Source organism: Cololabis saira, chromosome 10 (genome assembly GCF_033807715.1).
Source record: "Cololabis saira isolate AMF1-May2022 chromosome 10, fColSai1.1, whole genome shotgun sequence".
In the NCBI taxonomy this organism is placed as follows: Eukaryota; Metazoa; Chordata; class Actinopteri; order Beloniformes; family Belonidae; genus Cololabis; species Cololabis saira.
In genome coordinates this window covers 19,339,786-19,360,378 of record NC_084596.1, presented here as the reverse complement: position 1 = coordinate 19,360,378, position 20,593 = coordinate 19,339,786, and the positions used below count along the sequence as shown (strand labels likewise).

The 20,593-nt window shown below is 42.0% G+C and overlaps 1 protein-coding gene across 1 annotated transcript in view; it reads right to left on the bottom strand.

Annotated features, from left to right (window-relative positions):
- st6galnac5a (ST6 (alpha-N-acetyl-neuraminyl-2,3-beta-galactosyl-1,3)-N-acetylgalactosaminide alpha-2,6-sialyltransferase 5a) overlaps nt 1-20,593 on the bottom strand; it is a 76,695-nt gene that overhangs the window by 8,681 nt on the left and 47,421 nt on the right. Inside the window, exons 3-4 of the mRNA XM_061731942.1 lie at nt 18,473-18,885; nt 3,416-3,523 (exon numbers count right to left, since the gene is read on the bottom strand). Of these exons, the coding sequence (XP_061587926.1) occupies nt 3,416-3,523; nt 18,473-18,885 (521 nt within the window). The remainder of the gene's footprint in view (nt 1-3,415; nt 3,524-18,472; nt 18,886-20,593) is intronic.

Genomic DNA, 20,593 nt, shown 5'->3' with positions numbered 1-20,593 from the left:
AAAAGTATCCTCAAATCTGGAAATGAATCACTTTTAGCAAAGAACTGCAGACTTCAGTTGTCATGAGAACAAATGGATTTTAAATTATAGTCCAATGTTTGCTCAAAAATAATAAAGCAGAATTGTTGCTTCATCCCTGTCAAGGCTGAATTAGTCCAGGACACAAAATAAAAACGGATTGTTTCATCACTCAGCACCAATGTAGAGGTATTCCTAATCACTGTGATGTGATTCTTAGTACACAATGGCGTTTTACACAATTAATCATTTATCAAGTCTCTAAGGGACAGATGATAAAAAAGAAAATGTTTCCTTTGAGGAATATATCCTCTATATATTACCTCTACTTGTCTCTGGTAAATCAAAAACTCTGACATAAGATAATCCTGTTGCTGTGTTTGGGGAAACGTAAGTCTGTCAGAGGGCGTTCAGACTCGCAGGACATCCTGAGCAGATCAGAGTAGAATCATCCAGCTCTTCCATCACCAGGCACTTAAATTCACACCATGATGACTTTGCTGTACTTCGGAAATAGGTTGTAATGTTAAATAAAGAAGCACTCTGTGCAGAAGAGGGGCGTGGCTGGGGGTGGAGAGACTGGCTAACTCCGCCCCCTAAAACCAGCTGCTCAGCTGTCACAAATATTTAATTAATGCTTTACAACATTGTGCCACCGTTTAGGACATTTATAATGTGTATATTTGAAAATATATTCTTAATATCCTAAAATTACTTGTAGTAATAAATAGTGTATAGTCATGTACAGTACAGGGGTTGATTTGAGCTGGATCCTGCCGGAACAAGATCCGGCACCTCCACATTTTTGGCCTCCTTGTGTTCCGGTACTTATTTGGGCATATCTGGTACCTCTCACTAAAAAATAAATAAAATAAAAACATTTTAAAAATGTTTCAAATAAAATAGTTTTATGCATATATTAATTGAACGAACAAATCCCAGGAAATGAATGTTGTTGATTAAGATTTATCGTCATTTAAAAGAATCGGAGATCTGCAAAGCGGGGCCAACAAACCACGCCCTGACAGAAAAAAAAAAACTTTTATAATTCGTCGAGGAGCAACCAGAGAGGACAAACAATCTTTTTTCCAAAAGAAGGAGTTGCATGACACTCCAAAAAATGTCAGAAAGGCCTCCACAGCCGGCGATGAGGGAGCCAGATATAGCCAGCCCGGGCGGGAGGCTGGCAACGTGGAACAATCTGCAATGCATTGCAAGAATTATCCGAGCTCTCAGTCGAGCTTCAAAAACGGGACGTTGAAGGTGAGTGCAGATTTTCTCAAATTAACTTAATTTGCACTCCCAACTGTGCCTCTTTGCTCACATCTTTACTGTTCCTAAATCTTGTTGGATTTCCGTACATGAGGTTGTGAGTGGCCAAAGGACACAGACCTGCGTCAGACACGCAGTCATACTGGAAAAAATGACAAGGAGATGATGTGATGTGGGCTGTTTTGGACAACTAAATATGGTTATTATTGAATAATAATCATGGAGGATTTGTGTGATTTATTAAAAGCTCTTTTTCTTTAATTTTCATTGATTTATTTATTTTACAACATGTTAGACCTGTTGAAACTTAATTGCTGATTGTATAGTTTAAGTCCCACTTGTGGTGATGTGGGCATTTGCCTGTGCTATAGCCTAAAATAATTGTAAATTATTGTTATAACATTTATACCATGGATATAATTTGAAATTGAGGCTTGTAATATTTGCATGTTGTTTCGTCATCCCTGAGCTGTCATATTTACTTTGCGTTCCGGCAGCTTATGATTTACAAATGAAGCACTGGTCATGTAACTATACACTTTGACTATACTTAATATATAGTATAGATATATATACTTTAGATAGATATACTTTATTTATCCCATGCTGGGAAATTGTAGTATTAAGTAGGATGCAGATATGCAAAGCCACGCCCCCTTCCCACAATTCACTCTGGCTGTCAGCGACTTCTATTATTGTGATTCATGGTTGTGTCATTTCCTGGAGGTGTCTGAGCACCTTTATCATCGACATCTCTCAGTGAAACTGTTGAAACAGAGATTTCCAGATCTTTGTCTGTTATCTGGAGTTATTTCTGATGCTCACAGATGGCTCTTTTGTCCCTATTTGAATAGAAACAAGAAAGAAACCCAAATCAGCACAGTTTAATCCATCAAAAGCCCCATTGATTTGGGTGCGTTTGTTGTTTTTATTCTTATATTACTTTTGTGTTTGGGTTATATTTCACATGGCGACTTCATTAGACCCCTTTGTTGTGTTTCTTCAGTAACTAGATAATCTATTCATAATGTTGAAAATGATACACCTGCATTTGATTGTGAAGATATTATAAATGATTCTGGCCTGCCACTCGCTCTAAACGGGACTTTACTTTCTTTGCTGTAGCTTTGAAGTCCACAATGTCACCATCCGACCAGAGTGGCAGAAAGATTTGTATTAGAGCGCGCCGCCCCAACTCGACACGCTGGCACAGTTGGGAATGAGATAAGGTTTGCCTCTTTGCCATCTCTTTCTTACATCTATCTTCAAAAACTCTTTTGAAGGAGAAATTGCTCAAGTAAAAAAAAAAAAAAAAAAGTGGCCTGGCCCAGGGCAGCGCACGTGACATCATCCTTTATGTAAGCGTGTTCCACTTCAGGGGCGGATGCACACAAATCTGCATTTCCGTACTGAATAATCAGGAATATAAACAGGACGTGAAAAGAGATGTTCTTAAAACGCGGCTCAGAAAAGATTTTTCTCCTGCTTTAATGTGCAGCGTGCCACCGGTGCCATACAACCTCCCCCCAGGAGCTGCAAACTCACGGCGCGCCGATCAATTTCTAGCTTTATTGACGTCACGCTGCAGTGAATGAGAAAAAAGTAAAAGCTTGTTGTGGGGATTGTGAATGGTAAGGAAATGAAATGTAAAGGCATTGAGGGTTGGACAAACCCGGCGGGGGAAGGAGGTGAGCACAATTTCTCTAATGATGCGACTCAACCCTTTCAACACTTGAAAGAACAGGATATGGAATAACCCTTATACTAGATTGGATCTTCACAAACTGCATTTGGAGGGGGGTGGGTATATAAGTTGTTTTTCAACCGGCTGACTCAGACGGTGGTTATTTTGTGGAGGCTAAAACACAAGTAGACCTTTCCTTTCAACATCTTAAGTAGTTTTACTGAATTATCTTTACTAACACACACAATCTAAATATTCCACAAACATCTCCTGCCAAACGGAAATTTCATTATCGGCCGCCTGAATATATTTACAGTTTAAATCTCTCTTATCAGGCGGCTGTGCGGCTCTGAATGTTGATGTGACTAAACAAAAGCTCCTGGAGTCGTGGCTCGTGGGTTCGACTGAGGGTCGTTGGTTTAATTCAGCTCGGCGGCTCACCTGCAGAAGTCCGGGGCCACCATGCCGAACACATTGATCCTGTCGCAGAGCTCCAGGGCGATGGTCATCGTGAACCAGCCGGTGCTCAGCCAGGAGTTTGATATCCTCCTGCAGAGGAGAGCAGCGGGTTCAAGAAGGACAAAGACAGGAATTAAATGGGTTTCATGCATGGGAGACCACAAGCCTCAGAACTGCACTTTATTTGCTTTTTTCTAAAGTATTGTTAACGTGATTAATGGAAATAGATACTCAGAAACTCTCCCTCGAATGGATTATGAAAGAATAAAGATTTATCTTAATCCACAGGTCGATTTTTCCTGACTTCAAAACCGCTCGGGTGCCTCACAGCGTCATTAAAATACAGATTCATCCTGCAAATTGATTGAAAAACATGAACCCTGTGAAATAATCAAAGTCTTAATCCGGAAGTAGCTGGGGTCGGTGCGATGACGGTGCAGGATGGTCTGGCTGCTGCTGGACTGCAGAGAAATCAGCTCATGCTTCTCTGAGACGGGCCGTAAGCAAGCCGTAATTCCTGTGAGATCAGAACATCTCCCAGCTCAACCTCAGTGTATTCTTACAGAAATTCGGGTTATAATTGGATAAATGAAGTGGGCTCCAGCAGTGTTTCCTAATGCTGGTCGTCAGAATCCACTACCCTGCATGTTTTAGATGTTTCTCTGCTGTACTAGACCTGACTGAGAGGAATGGATCACCATGTCTGCCTGTCACCCAGGTCTACACAAATCTGTCAACGATCCATTCATTTGAGCCAGGAAGCATCCGAACCCGAGGACCCGAAAGTTAAAGCGGACCATGTTGGGTCGGGTTGTTGAAGGTTTGAGAATAGGTTGTTATTCATCATCATGTTATTACACATCAGTATCCATGACAGATGGAGTCACTAACAAGCAAAGATGGACAGATGATGTCCACTTTGTCATCTTGTATAAGACTATACACTATTTTGAGGACAAGACATTTTGGAGAGAGCACAGGTAGTTTGAAAGAGGAGTAAAAGAAGCCATTTGTGCCAAGGGTGAAAAACCAACATTGAACAGAAGACTTGATGACATTATTAATGTGATCTAAACCAGATAAACAACAGTAGACAAAAGACGTCGACAGCAAACAACAAAGATCAAACATGACCTGAGTATACACCAGCCCATAATATTAATAACCAATTCAAGGAAGATTCAGTCCGTGCACATTTTAATTCAATCCAATAACATTTTATTAACAGCAGAAGGTAAACTTATATTTTTGCAGTTTAAAGTCAGTCACTATTTTAGTCACTAGAAAGGGTTCAGGCCTTCGCTGGAGATCTGAGGTCTGAACTCTTCAGCTGGCACTGCTCGCTAGAACAGACGGGCTCTGTGGTGGTCCGGCTTGTGCCGTTGTCCTTGGTGACGGTAATTTACACTTTTGTGATGCAGGAAAGTAAAGACTGCAGAGCAACAACTGCTGCCCTCAAGGCCACTTTTTGGAAGGATGTCCACGTATATTTCTAATAAAATGATGCTTAACCACATTTTGCACACATCACGAAGGCACGGGAAGCTGTGCAGGAAGTGGACCGACCTGCCTGCAGTCCTGGCCCGCCTCCAACAGCAATAGGAGAGAACTTTGAAACAATAGACGTGACCGAACCTTATCCTGTTTCACGACTTCAGGAAAAACAGGACAAAATGATTTTTAGTTTGACCTTGAATTCCCATTTTTTCTGATTTAGTGTTTCTCTCTAATTTATTTTTGAAAAGGTTCCTTCTTTCTTTGAGCTTTGCTTCTCATTCCTGACTCACACCGGGTTTTACTTGCTATTTACTCCACACCGTTCGTTATGTTGTCAGAGTGAATTCTCCCGTTTGATTCGTCCACTGCCGAGTCCTAGTTTGAGTTTGTATGTTGAGCAAATCTATTTTCTGCCTCAGCTCATGGGTCTGCAGCCGGGCCTTGACTTTGCTTTTACTTATTAAAAGTCCTTTTATTCTACATGCTTTTGAGTCGTCCTCCACTGCACACAATTCCCCATATTAGCAAATAAAGTGAAGCTGACTCGACAAAACGTCAAATATCTGGGATTCATATTCTCTGCAATGAAATAAGTCAAAACAAATCTGACAGCGGCGCTGTGTATTTGCATTTTTCCCCCAAATAGTTCCAGCTTTTTCTGATTTGAAGTTTCCCTTTTGCTACTCCTAATTAGTTTCAACATTAAAATAAAAACAGATAAAAATATAATCCATTAATTTAAATTGAGAAGCATTACAGTATACAAAAATATCACCTGCGGGACGAGTCAGTGGACGTGTCAGTGTTTCTCTGGGTGCAGAGCTGCATTAACAAGCCAGCGTCAGTATAGATCACTTTTTAATAGTTTTCATTCAAGTTTTCAGAAAACCTGCAAAGTGAAATAAAAAAAACAACTTTCTGTTTTGGGATTGTGGAAGACGAATGGGTTCATTAAGATAAGCGATGGGCGACTCAGACGCTGGTATCAGTCTTGTGTGCGTTCAGAGGTCCTACGATTTCTGGGAAAGTTTTAATGCATTTACTTTATTACTTTAACTTTTATCACTACTCTGCACCAACTCCTGCATTTCTTCCAAACATAAAAGCATTTTTGCAACACTTTTGGGTATTTTCATTCCGTGCTTTCCATATTGAAGTTACTCACGAACGGCTGGAGTCTTGTCTTCGCAGTTAAATATTGACTGAAGCTCCAAAGATGTGTGGACTCGCTCGTCTTTCATTTAAAAATTGGTTATTTCTTGGACTGCCAAACGGAATTCTGAGTATGTTGTTTCCCTTTTTTAGTGGAGAGTTGAGAATTGTGGACTTGCATGGTTGTGGGTATATATCGGTGTATATGTGCGTGGAAATGCGTGTTTCTATACATATATGGACAGTAACAAGTATATGTGTATACTTTAATGCGTACAGAAATATCTATGAATAATACTGTACAAGGGTGTCACTAAATTCACATCGTAACTAATGTATGCTTTCATGTACAGATGAATACAGGCACTCCGTTTAAATAGTGTTTGTATACAGTGGTATGTAACTGCACATGGTAATAATCACTCAGGTATCCGCTAATTTACTACTACTTACTATTCATTTTTGTAGCTTCTAAGTACGTAACGATTTTTGGATATCTAATAACGAGACACCATCTGAAAGAATAGTACTGAGTTCAAGGGGCAATAATTGTTTTTACTTCTTCCTTTTCTTTTTTGAACATGTCAAGACTGCTGCTGCTACCAAAATAATAAAAAAAAAAATGTATCTTGCATTCCTTGTAAAAGCATGTGTGTTTATACTGCTCCCATGTTTTTATACTGCTTTCATGTTGGAAATAAACCCTCTCTGATGTCACACACAGGTTTATAGTCCTGAAGCCCATTTCTCAGATCTCTGGTCAATACCGTCCATCCTTCAGATGGCGCTACCAAGGCAACACCTGAACACATGACTGCTGCAGCTCAGCTGAAGCTACCTGGCTCATTAACATAAACAGCTGATGAGCTACCAACTCCTGGCTTGACCTTTCCACAGCTGTTTGCAATGGTCTGTTTATTACAATTAGCAGCAAAACAAGTCATGTTATCTTTAAAACAACATCAACAACAAAACCCCAAAATGTAAAAGACTCCCTTAGGTCTTTGTTCACAAGTCAGAAGCAGTGTTGTGCATGAACGCGTTCATGGAACGCGTTCATTTCTGTGAGGACGTTGAACTGAACGCAACACATTTGCAAATAAAGAACTTGAACGTGAACTTGTTCATTCTGCAGATCACGAACTGGAATTTGAACTTTTCAGATTATGTGAGTTTCAGCTTCACTGTTTAGGTTGAATTATTACAGAATAATCCTTCTCATTTCACCAGCGGGCAGCGTGCACATTTAAAATACTGGACGAGACGACGACTTCACACTACATTACCCACAATGCAGTGCACACACCAGCATAACAACGGGCACCAGCTCCATGGCAACGGTGGCCCGAGCCCGGTGCAGTCTTTACGATGACCAGTGAAGAGACTGGAGTCAGATGATGCCTCCGCTTATCATTATCTGCGGGAATTTTACACATTGTCTCCCAAAGAGTCCAAAGGTAAAAATCTAACCTTTCTGTGCAAATTATGTCCACCTGCGCTGAGAAAATTAGTCCGAGCATCTGCCTCGTCAACTTCACATCTGAAACGTCATGTGGAGTTAAAGCATCCGTCCAGTGTGAGAAAATATCTGCAAGTCCTTGGCAATCAAAAAAAGTCATCAGGAAAGACCAAGAAGACCCTCAACAGCCCCAAACCACCCCAGTCACACCTGCAGCCTTCAGGGGTTTGATTTCCCAGCAACAGGTAGACCAACTGATAGTGGACTACATTGTTGGAGATTTACAGCCTCTGAGTAAAGTTGAAAAGCCACTAGGACAATACATGATTGTATACAGCAGCTGTCCAGCATGTTTTAGATGTTTCCCTGCATCATCACACCTGATTCTAATTAATGGTCGTCATCAGCTTGTCATCCAGGTCTGCACCAGTCTGTTAATGACAGTCATTTTTATCAGGGTGCTGGAGCAAAGAAACATCTATAACATGCAGAACAGGGAGTCCTGAGGACCAGGGTTGAACACCACTGCTACAGTACAGAGAACAGTTTTAGGATAGGGTGGCGTTTCATTTGTACTTCTCACCTAAAAATATTGAAATGAACTGAATTTGAACTAGTTCAAAATGAAAACGGTGAACTATGAATGTGAACTGTTCATTTTTAAACTATGTGAACTGAACTTTGAACTAGTTCATGAGAAGTATGAACTTGCACAACACTGGTCAGAAGTAGCAGTAAAGTTGGACTGACTGCATCACGTCTAGTCACCGTTATCACAACAGCTGCAAACGTCGAGCCGACCCAACATGAAGCTTTTATGCGATGCAGTTTTTGCTGTAGTCCAAAACACTTCTCAGGAATTCATTGAAGCCGATTTATTACATTTTTAGTGAAGAGAGGGGATGTAAAAAAAAAAAACGAAAATCTTCCCACCTGTTGTCATGTCTACGTTCACGGCGTGAATAAGAGGAGCTGACGTAACACAGTCATGATTCCCAGCTGCTGCACGCAGCTGTAGCAGGTGATGATGAGACATGAGGTTAAGCAGTAGTATCTCATCTTATTCTAGATGTCCCCTTTTTTTAAATGTATAAAATATTTTTTGCATGAATAAACCGCAGCTCTGACATTTTTTACTCACTCTGAATCATTATTTTGTCTTGTTATGCTAACATCAAGCTGCTCAACACATGTCAGGATTTATGAAGTTAAAAATATTCCTCTTTAACTTGAAGAAATTGAATTGATCCTTCAGTAACGTCTGTAGTCTTCTTCGATTTAATTTTATTTACACAATGCAGTAAATACAAAGACTGGCTAGAAGAAAAAATGGCAAATAAAGCTTTTTTTCCCCCAGATAATTACCACATGAATCTTAATGAACGTGTCACCAAACTGATGATTGCTATTAAACTTTTAGGAATATTCATGAGCCAATAATCCCCTATAGCCCTCAAAATGAGATGCAAAAAACATACAAATCCAGACATAAGAAAAATGAAGCAAGACTTCACAAACACGAGAATGAAAACAGCCGTATCATCGGGGAAGAGGTTTAAAATGACTGCAAAATTTGATTTAAAATAAAAAATGGCTACTACAATTCAAAGTGGCACATGAGTATCCAAAAAGCGGAATACAATATATTCACAGGGAATGAAAACAACCAGGATACAAACACCTAACTGCCTCAAAGAACAAACATAAGATGAGAAATTAACCAACAAGAGCTGTGAAAGGACAACGAGGAAGAAAACACCACTACAAAGATGAGCGAAGCATCTGCACCGAGACGCTAAAGGACCTCAAAGAAGCAAACATGCCCCCGATGTTAAACAACATCAAAAAAGAAAAGATTATAAAAATGGAACACAAACAACAGAGGCCATAAGTAGATGCAAAATGAAAAGAAGGAAATCTGTTTAAAATGGAAAAAAGAAAAGGCCCAAACAGCCAGAAGAAGTTCAGTGCAGCGACGTGAAATGATGCAAACGGCTGCAACATACAGAACACTGGGACAAATGCGAAGGAAAGGGACACAAATCAACGGCGAATGACAGCTCTGTATGGTTTGGGATCGATTTTATGTCAGAGTGGGTGTGTGGCTCCACTGTGGGAGGGGTGGAGTTGGGGGGTGGGGGCTCGTACAGGTCTGGGACCAGGAGTCGGTTGTTCATGATCTACTCCAGAGTTCAGCCACAGCTGACTCGTCCCACCATGCTGGACTGTGGTCTTCCCAAACTTCCCAAAAGACCTTTCACTCAATATTCCAAATGTCAACCTCATACTGGAGCTGGAATATAAGCCAGAGGATCATCAGCGTAATTGGGACAAATCCTGTGGGAAGAATAAATCTAAAGCCACTTAGTCTTGTAGATTTTCATCCTCTGGGTACGGTTCCAAATGTCATTTCTTATGCATAATTGGTTATACTTTTTTCAAGGACAAATGTTTGTATTTAAAAAAAAAAAGAAGAAGGAGAAAAAGAAGACGCACAAGGCAGAGGTGTAAACTCTTTTTCTTAAAAGCAATCTGACAAGATGTGTTTATCTGGCAGCCTCGTCTCCTCAGCCTGCTGCTTCTCCAAGCTTGTTATTCCCCAAAACGGCAGCCTCCGCAGGAGCCGAGGCTTAAACGCAGGAGGACCGACGGAGAAACAAAGCCCGAGCCCTGATAAGAACAGACTCGACGAGAGCAACCAAGCAGGCATCTCCACGCCGGCCGCCTGCTGCTGACGAGGGTGACACTTTAAGAATGGAAGGTTTATCTGTTTGAAGAGGCGTTCAGGCGCCGTCTCAGATCAGTGCAGGCAGACGCACGTCAGGGAGAAACCCTGAAATAAAAGGCTGTTTAGATCTTTCACTCCCAACATACCTCCTGTTTTTGGAGGGAAGCCTCCTGGGAAGCTTTTGAGGCAGTGAGGAACATTTCCTGACGGAAATGTTAACGATGGTGTAATGAGGACTTTTGTCCGAAACACAATCTAATCCACTATTGCAAAGAAAAAGGTTTAGATTGGAGTGATTTATGTTTTTAGGGCATTTTGATGTTGTGGTTCTTGGAGCTGTGACCTCAGAGCAGGAGGTTTGGTTTCCTTCAACTGTCTGAAACGAAACCGCAGTTCCGTGCCTCTTACTGGCCTCTTGCCTCTGTGGCCCGGTGAGGTGTCCGTCCGTCCGTCCGTCCATCCGTCCGTCCATCCATCCGTCCATCCATGCATGCCTCCATCCATCCATCCATCCATCCATCCATCCATCCATCCATCCATCCATCCATCCATCCATCCATCCATCCATCCATCCATCCATCCATCCATCCATCCATCCATCCATCCCTACATCCACTCTAGTGTGTTAGAGTCAGTAGTCATAGCTGCAGCTATAGAACAAGACTATAATAGTTAGTCTCAAACATAGCTTCGTGGTAGATATGCTGCTATAGGCCTGTGCTGCAGGGGGGCACCGACATGATCCACTGGGCAGTGCCTCTCACCCTTCTTCTCTTCTCCTCTCTTCTCCTCTTCCCTTCTTCTCTTCTCCTTTTCCATTTTTATTTATAATAAGTATTTTATAGCCATCATTTTTGTCCATCGTTCCTGTAGTTTCTTGTGCTGGCCCCCCTTTTTTCTCTTTTGTGCATGTTTGCAGGCTGGAGCTTCAGGAGCTGCGTGCTGGCCTGCGCCCCCCTCCCTCCCCCTCTGGTCTTAAAGGGAAAGTTTCGTTTTTTACAACCTGGACCTTATTTCTGGCATTTTTTATGGTCGTATACTCACCCAGAAAAGTTTGGTGTCATTTGGAGTCCTTCGGAAGATATTAGGAGTTTTGTGCGAGCCGCTTATCCATATAATGGTAGCGAATGGGGGCACAGCGGGACACAGACGATGCAGCGTCTAAATAACACATTATTGCCGCGAAACTCGTTCATTTCTTTTATGAATCACTAGATCTGCTTCTGGGCATCTTCCAGGACCTGTTGTCTACATCCGGGGCTGTGTGTGTAACAAGGAAATCAGTTTGTAAACAAGACCTCTGACCTGCATGACGTCATCTCTGTGCGCGCATCCCAGACACAGCTCTGTGTACAGCTGGAGTTTGCTACTGTTAGTTTACTGTTAGTTTACTGTTAGTTATTTGAAACATGTCTGAATATTTGTCAAATTCTGAGGTTGTGGACGACGACTTTGAATATGATGGACGTCCTTACCGTTTTGAGCCAGAGTATACGGCTGAAGAACTCACTGAATGGAGGATGCGGAGGCAGAGAGAGGAACAGCTGGCCAGAGAACAACAACATGCACGTCCATCCATCCATCCATCCATCCATCCATCCATCCATCCATCCATCCATCCATCCATCCATCCATCCATCCATCCATCCATCCATCCATCCATCCATCCATCCATCCAAGCATCCATGATACCTGTCTAATCTTATACTGGGTCACCTAATGGGGGGGGGGATTTGTCATAGAACTGGATGCCGACCTGCCGACCTGCCGGAGCCGCAGCTGAATGGGCTCTGGCCTTCGTGTGATGCTGAACAGAATGAAGCAGGTGTAGAACATGGAGGCCACTGATGGAGAAAACCCTTTCAGCTGCTGGTAAAGATGGTGCATCATGGGAACACAAAGCACCAGCGTTAGGAAAACCTTTCCTAAAGCAATTTCAAGAAGAGAGAAATGTTTTGGAAATATTTCCCACCACTTGCTTCCTTCCTCCCCAATCCAACCTGTTCATTCCAGATTGTGTTTGTTTGTGCAAACAAATGGTCAGTTCCTGTTTGCTTCACCATTTAACTGTGGGGGGGTGGGGGGGTCAATCCCAACCTGCTGGATCAACCAGCCCACACTGGCTAAGTGACAGTGTGATGAATAGTGACTATGTGCTCCTATCCTGCTTTCATCTTTATTAGTCTCCGTCCAGGCAGCACACAACAGCGCCGGCTCAAAGTGATGCTATCGCTGCCGGAGCACAGACTTCTCATTTTCATTTAATTAAGACAGGACCAAGGTTGTCTGGAACTTGTTGATTTGTTGTGATATGTAAACACTGCTTCTGGGCGTTAACGTAACAACAGTGCACCCCCTGGAAACAAACACACACTAACGCACACACTCACACACGCACACAAGCGCTGTCCTTTTGCAAATTAGAAAACTTCAAAGCATGACATTTTGCCATCAAGCAATTTGTGGTGGCTACATGTAGGTCTTAGTCGGGAGGCATTTGCCTAATCTTACTTAAGAAGTCTTCCTCATTTCCGTGTTTACGAACACGCTGATGAATAATGTGGTGTGAAATGTCAAGCTCTCAGCTTTGGAAAGGACCGGAGGCCAGCAGTGACTTGGATGTCACATTTCTCCCCGTGAAGGAAAGCGCTGCCGCTCTTCAAAGTTAACACAGTTTGGTGTTGTAAATGTGAAAGTATCAATTTAATGAGAAGATGGGTGTCTCTTAACGGCCCGGACTTTAACATCGTTCTTGTTTTAAAATCACTTCAGATGAAAGGACTGATTCCTTTTTTTTTTTTAATTAACAGAGAAATATGATATTCATTTTGTTAATGCTTTTTTTCTTTTTTTCCCAAATTAGAAAGTAGTTTCCCATTTTGCTCATTATGAAGGTGATGTAGCTGCTGGGACGTGAGCATAAAGGCGTGATTAGGTGGTATTAGTGTGGGCTTAAAAAACCTGTTGCTCATAATTATTTTTTGAGGACGTACCTGACACACTGCCCGTGAATGTGTGTGTGTGTGTGTGTGTGTGTGTGTGTGTGTGTGTGTGTTTTTTCTTTCTTCCTTTTGCAAGCATGCACATACGGTGTGAAGGTTTACAGCAGGTGACTTCAGCCAGAGTCCATAATCACTGCAGTTTAATTGCGATGATTACTGACGGTTCAGTGCTGATTACTTGTTTGAGCTCCATCCTTTCTCTTTTTTTCACCCCCATCTATACTTGACTTCAAAGGCACCTCGGCCTGATTATAAGGCTGCGTCGGGACCTTGAGAGCTGTGAGAACAAATACTTGTATTTAATGCAGTGTAAAAAAAAAGATTTTCTTGAATTTATTGCTGCTGAAAACGAATCTACATATCTACTCAATCATCGCGTGTGCTTAGTTTTTCACACACTGCATTTTGGCTGAAATTAAGTTGTTTTTTAATTTTTCAAGTAATGATCCAGTGAAGCATATGCGTACTGTTCATTTCAGGTCAAGATAACCGTAAATAACTTAAATAACGAATGACTACCACCTGATTCTCATCCTAACTTTAGGGCCTTTTAAGGAATGAGGTATGATTTTTATTTTTCCTGAAATCCTGGAATTGAAACGTGTCGTACTTTTTCTTTTTCACGAAAAGTGCAGCTCAGGGAACTGTAGCCCTGTCTTGTACTTTAATTTGGTAGCTTCATCACACGTAACGTCACCAGTCTTGGTTTCTGCCCGCTGTTCCAGCGTGAGGAGGGATTGCGGGCTGGCGTGGAAGCTCATGCGGCATGTTGTGCTGCACATTCATACAAGCGGAGGCCTTGATAACAGTGAAAAGATGCTATTTGAGTTACAGGGCGCTTGTGCCCCAGTGGAGCTTTTTAGTCCAGCAAAAGCTCTGCTGCACTGCTCGTTTTCTTTTTTTCTCCTCCTAACTGCATCACAACTCATCCAGGATGGGCCCAAAAGAAACCACACGGGAACTGTTAGCGATCACAATAATGCATCATGGGAACACAAAGTACCAGCTTGGAATGAGGGGGGAAAAAAAATAATCAAAAGCTAATTTGCATCGAATCCCCAGTTGAGGCTCATTCTGACTCGGCAATTTAAAACAAAGGGAGAAGAGGGACACCTGTTTTCCAGCGCTGCCGCGACGGCATTACTAAAATGGTTGAACGTAGCATCATCCCACCCCACCTAATTACCTTTAGCTTTAATTGCCCATAATTACAACTGCAAGCTTTCAGGGTTGCCAGTCACACAGTTGATTATCCATAAACTCCACTATTAGAGCTGCTTTCACAAAGAAAATTAGGTATTTTGTAAATTAGATGCACCTTTTTTTAATCATAAAAGTACATCCCCCTCTCCTGCAAACAGACCCCATAAACATCCATGACTCAAAAGACAAAATCAAATACAGCACGATAAGGATTCATTTCTTGTTGAACACCCAACAGCATAGGTTTGACCTCAAATAAGTCTCCCAGATGTAAATGCCTAATAACACAGCGGATAAACGACATCCGTGACGGCAACAGAAGCCGCCTGCTCACTGAAACCCCTTTTCTATAATTGTTTGAGCAGATTCTGAAGGATGGATGTTGGAGCCATTCACTGAATCCTCTGCTTGGCATTTCTTCCCCTGGCATCTGTCTTAAGCTCAAGTCAGATTCACTGACAGCCAAGACACAAAGCTGAGATGGAGAGAGCAAGATGCAAATACTGTGTGCGCGCGTGTGTATGTGTGTGTAGGGTTTGGTTTTCATTAAGCATTAATGGCCGTCGGGTGAAGAACTCAGCGCGGACTCATTAAAACTCAGTCATTTTAATGCCTTTCAGTCCCAGACAAAGTGTTGCAGGGCTGAAATGTAGAAAAGTGTTTACTGAACCATGCGGACATCACACTCAGGAAAAATACAGATATTTCTTTTTGAAACTTATTATTTTTTCACACTCCGCTACATCTTTCATCACAAGTAGTTCCAGGAAACTAACACTGAGGTTTATTCATTGATGACTTTTAGAGTACAACGCTGAACACGACTGCCGAAGTATTTCCACAGCTGACTCTTAAATAATTAATTTCAGGGCTTCTTGCAAGCATAAAATGAATGTTTTCTGACCTATCTTCTGTAATGAACGGGCCCAGGAAAAAAGCAATTAACGGTTTATTTATGCAACACCTTAATGCCAACATTACAAAGGGCTTCACAAAAACCTCTGGGAATATCTCCCAGATGAAGATGGCTCTTCAAAGAGAGAGGCATCATTAAATACTAAAAAACAAACAAACAACAAAGAGGTAAACATGCAGTATGTTGTTTATATCCAATGTGCAAAACATTTGGTTTTCATGGGGTTGAAAATGCTTTCCCCTGGAGGTTTTTTCAAACGTCAGCTCTTTGTGATGTCATTGAAGACAGGATCTCCATGTAGGGGCATATTCTCCAGCCAGTGCACATCCACAAGACCAAGCGCTTCACTTTAAAAGCAGATGTTTACAACTGCACAGCAAAGATCAAGCACGTTCTCCATTCTGCTGGATCTGCTAGTACTTCCCACGGAGCTTTCTGGTTTTGTTTTAGCGCTAGTATTCTGTCTGCAGCAACCTTATACTGAATGTCCCATCGGTTTAAACTCTGTTTCAGGGTGGCAAAAAGAGCAATCAATACAATTCATTGCATCTCACACTAAAAAAAGAAACAAAACGATCAATTTAAGTAATCATCACACCAAGGCAGCCTTGAGGGAATCAAAAGTAATCAAAAGACATCTTCTGGTTCCCTTTACTGCTCTTAAAACATTTACGCATATCAACATACAGAGGAAATATTTTAAGGCTCAAAACCATCTCTGATGTTACCAAATAGCAGATAATGAGCATTGTATTTATCAAACAGACACCCAGCTGTAATCTTAGTCACAGTTTTTCGTGCCGTCCACTTTCATAACCTGAATGTGACTTTGGCTTGAGCATGTATGTGAGCACTGGAAATAAAGAGGTTCATTAAATAATACTGATATGTTAAATCTGTGTCTGACAAGAGCTGAACGCATTCATGAGCCATTACCTCAGGCCGTCAGCAAGCCTCCGGGTATTCAAACTACTGATCAAAACACTTGAGCCGAAGCTGAGAGAACGTCTCTTTGTGATTCTTGGCTTTTGTGTTTCTGACATAAGTAGAGGCTTTTGGAGTTATACTAGGAGCAAAACTCGAAATGCACTGGAGATAAAAATGGGGTGGTTGAAAATGAGCACAATAGGAGCCCTTTAAAATCAAGATGGGGTGGGCTACAGGACTATTTGGATCATAGTACATACTCTAAACCTATAAGTCTATATTTGGTGTAGAAGAAGTTTTTTGAACTCGGATCTAAAAGGCCACAGTGCTCCAGCGGCTCGTACTATGGCTCTAATTAATGCCTCGCCGGCTCTTTTTCTCCCTCCTGATCACAGCTATTACTGATAATTAGCTGGTCACCAATAGTGCTTTCAGGCGTGTAGAGTCAGAGAGAGGATTTGCTGTGTTGTTTTTTAAAATCTGTTTCGTCTTTGAAATCCAAAGACACCGCACTCTGCAGAGACGCACTGCCATGGGACGGGACACCAGGAGGGACAAACCAAAGGCCGACTTAAAAGCAGGCCTCGTGTTTTATGCAGCCGCAGTGGCTGGTTAGTTAGTGCCGGTAGCCAGCTTCACAGCTGGACCAGCCTAAATCCTCCACACGCCTGCTGAAAGTGAAAGTAAATGAACATGATTTAGGTCAGTTCTGTTTTCTGTTCGGTGAGCAGCAGAAAAGTCTGACAGGTATTCGCTGTTTTGCCCTGAAGGTCTAGAAAAGCTATTTTATCACTTGACCAGTCTGAATGTTAAAATCTGTGCTTTCTTTCTAACTGTTGCAGGGTGCTGTCTTTTATTATAACGCTCATATCTTGTATGCTTCTTTTTTTTATTTTTAATTTGATGATACATTCATTGCTCTTCACAAATAATAATACAAGAATCCCCTGAGACCATTGGCGGTCAAAGAAGCGGGGAGGGTTTCACCTGTGTAGATCCCAGGCCAGAACCCCATATTTATTTGTTTACTTGAAGGTTTGAACACAGGAAATTGTTTTCCTGATCCTTAAATGAGCAGACCTGCCTGAATATACCATCTCCATGTGAAGGAAGCCCATGAAGCACACCATCTTTGATTCACCACTATGACTGGAATCTGGCCAGGATTCACAAACTCTTGCCTTCATGACCAAAGATCATGCTTTCATTGTGGCTTTCTGAAGTCGAGTTCATCTTAAGCCTGAACGATGGCCATAATGCTCACCCAATTAGATTATTGATACTACAGCGATAGTGACCTGTCCAATAAACAGAAAATTGCATTCCTTGGGGGTGAAAATATGGGTCTAGAGCTCTATACAATATTTTTATGTGACTTAATTCTCGAGATATGGAGTTTTTTGTGCAAAAAATGACCTTGAAAATTTTATTTGACCTTCAACATGACCTTGAAATAGGAAATTTATCTCAGAATTGATTTCCTAGCACCAAAAAAGTAGAGAAAGTGACAATATACAACAATCTAGGACTAAGAGAAGCTGAGATATGACCTTTGGTCTTTTCGGCGGGAGCCACTTTTCTGCAAACCGGCCCCTAAACGCGGCCATCCCAATTTGTTTGCGGTGGTTTTTGAAAACCTTCATCATCATCATCCTTTGACTGTCTTCGAGATCCTAGATGTCACTTCTTTCCATCTTCAAAAACATCTCCTGGAAAACTCATCCAACCAAGGAACAGATCTATGGTGAACACCAATAACAACAACTGTAGCACGCCGTAGAGCAATCTTTGCAGGTCATTGCTACCGTGCTACGGATCAAGTCATTTCCGACATCCTGCTATGGCGGCTCCCCCAATCATCCAGAGGAACCAGGCCTCATACTTATCCTGACACAATCTCCAGGGGCACAGGACTTACACTCCAAGAACTGGGAGCAGCAATGGCCGACAGGACCCGATGGAAAGAAGTTGAAAACCTTATGTCCATACCTAACACCATGCCAAATATCAAAAACTTGTCACCAAGTGCACAATCTTTATGAAGTCATTCCTGCACAAACCTAAGCAGGAGATGCGCTGCATCACAATGATGGTATTTCTGAGATGTAAATAAAGACACTTTGACTAGAAGCGATTGTAAGCCAGAAACACTCACCGGTCCTTGCCAGTCTCCTTCTTGAAGAGTTCATCGAACTGCAGCATCTTCTGCCAGGAGATGATGTAGACTTTGAGCTTCGGCAGGACCTGGTTCATCAGCCTCAGGTTGTTGTACACCAGGCCCTTCCCATCGCGCCGCATGTAGTTGCTGGGGCCCCAGAAGATGAAGACCGTGTCCTGGCTGGCGTTCAGCAGCTCGTGGCGGCTGCGCAGGACGCGCTGCATGCTGGAGTGGGCGATGACGCGCAGGGAGGTGCGGCGGCCGACGTCTCGGGCGAAACCCCTGGCGGCGGGAGCATCGTTCATGCGGATGACGCACTCGGCGCGGTCGATGTCTTGGCCCCTGCCGCCTCCGATGAGGTGACCTGAGCTGGTCACCAGGGCGCAGGTGCGGCAGTGCATCCTGAGAGGCTGAGGACAGACAAACGAAATAAATTCAATACAATAAACACAGAAAGACTTTTCAACCAGACGTCTCGCCCTGTTGCAGTAAAATCGCACAAGAATTCTGCTGCAGGATTTTCATCATATTCATCAAAGCACATCTTGCATCTGCTTACTTTAGTCCACCTTTAAAGAGGGAAATGCAAAGCAGAAAGAAAAGAGCACTTTGAAGAACTTTGGAAAAAGCTCTGTGTGTTTGAAGAAGAAAAATGCTTTGTTGACAAACGGGAACCGACAGCGACATGAAAACCTGCGTACATCCCAGAGGCTCCTTGCAAGGGTATCGGCCCCGGGGTCTTACAAAGGAGCCCCCTTAAATCTTCCCCTCCCACTCGCAGTCAGCCGAGGAATTTATATTTACTTCTGGTATGTGAAAATCACGTGACATGTTTATTGAAATGTGAACATGTGCAGTCAGTAACACGAAACCATGACGCCTCATGATAAAATAATACAGCACATACAGTTTGTTGAGCACGTATTGAAAACCAACACGTCAACCATCATCACACTGATGGTTGAGGGATTTATCCACACAGAAAGAAGAAGCCAGACCTTTCTACATGCAGGACAAATATGCAGATTTTTAATCTTAACAAAAAAAAGAGACTCATCTCTCACATATCTTCTGATGTTTTATCATCTGCAAAGGCTGCTGCTGCTGCTTTTAAAATCTTATCCCCAACTATTATCTTTATGAAACAATGTAAAGTCTTCATGGGGCTTGACAGCCTGAACTGATAAAACGCTGCCCCTTTACTGCTTTATTTGTGTAAAAAAAAAACTTCAGAAGAGCTTGTGCAGTTTGTTTTGCTCCACGGTTCTGTTTGATATGCTCCGAAGATGGATTCAAGTGTGCTAACAAATGTCAAACAGTCTTAGTTTTCACTTGATTCTTCTCTTGAAACCTGTTTTATCAACATTCTTTGGGATATTCCTCCAAGATGCTGCCTTCTAACTCTCAAACCATCAAACCCCCACTCCACAGACTTGGCCTTCACCGTCATATATATATATATATATATATATATACCGAAACCGATGGGAAGTCGTTGCTGGGTTCGGTGGGCAGAGTTTACAAAAAGTCCTGAAAAAGCTTGAACATAGCTAATTTGAATTTCAGTTTGTGCCTTGTGGACAATGCAATCATATTCCTATTATTCATATTGCACTTTATGGTAACACTCAGTTATCAAAATAAACACAATTTTGTTGTATAAGCTCATTTATGTGTCAATCCAATGATTCAGTCATATATCAAAATCCATTTAAATTGAAAAATGTTACTTCTTGTGTCAAATATTGATATGCGATTAATTATTACAAAGCATCTAATTGATTAGATTAATTTTAAATATATATATATATATATATATATATATATATATATATATATATATATATATATATACACACGTGTGTGTGCTTTTGTTCGTGGATACTTCACAGAGGGGTATGTTATCCGGTGTTATCCGGTATTTCACACCGCTGAAGAAACTTTCCAGCGACTGCCAGGCTGTTAGTCAGAGATTGTGCGCGCGCTTGACGAGCTGATGCGTCATCTCAGGAGGACAGTCACCAGGGCTCTAATTAGTGCCTCTGCGGCTCCTTCTGTACCTCCTGATCACAGATGCAACAGCGTCTCCGCTGAGTTTTACTTGGTCACTAATATTCA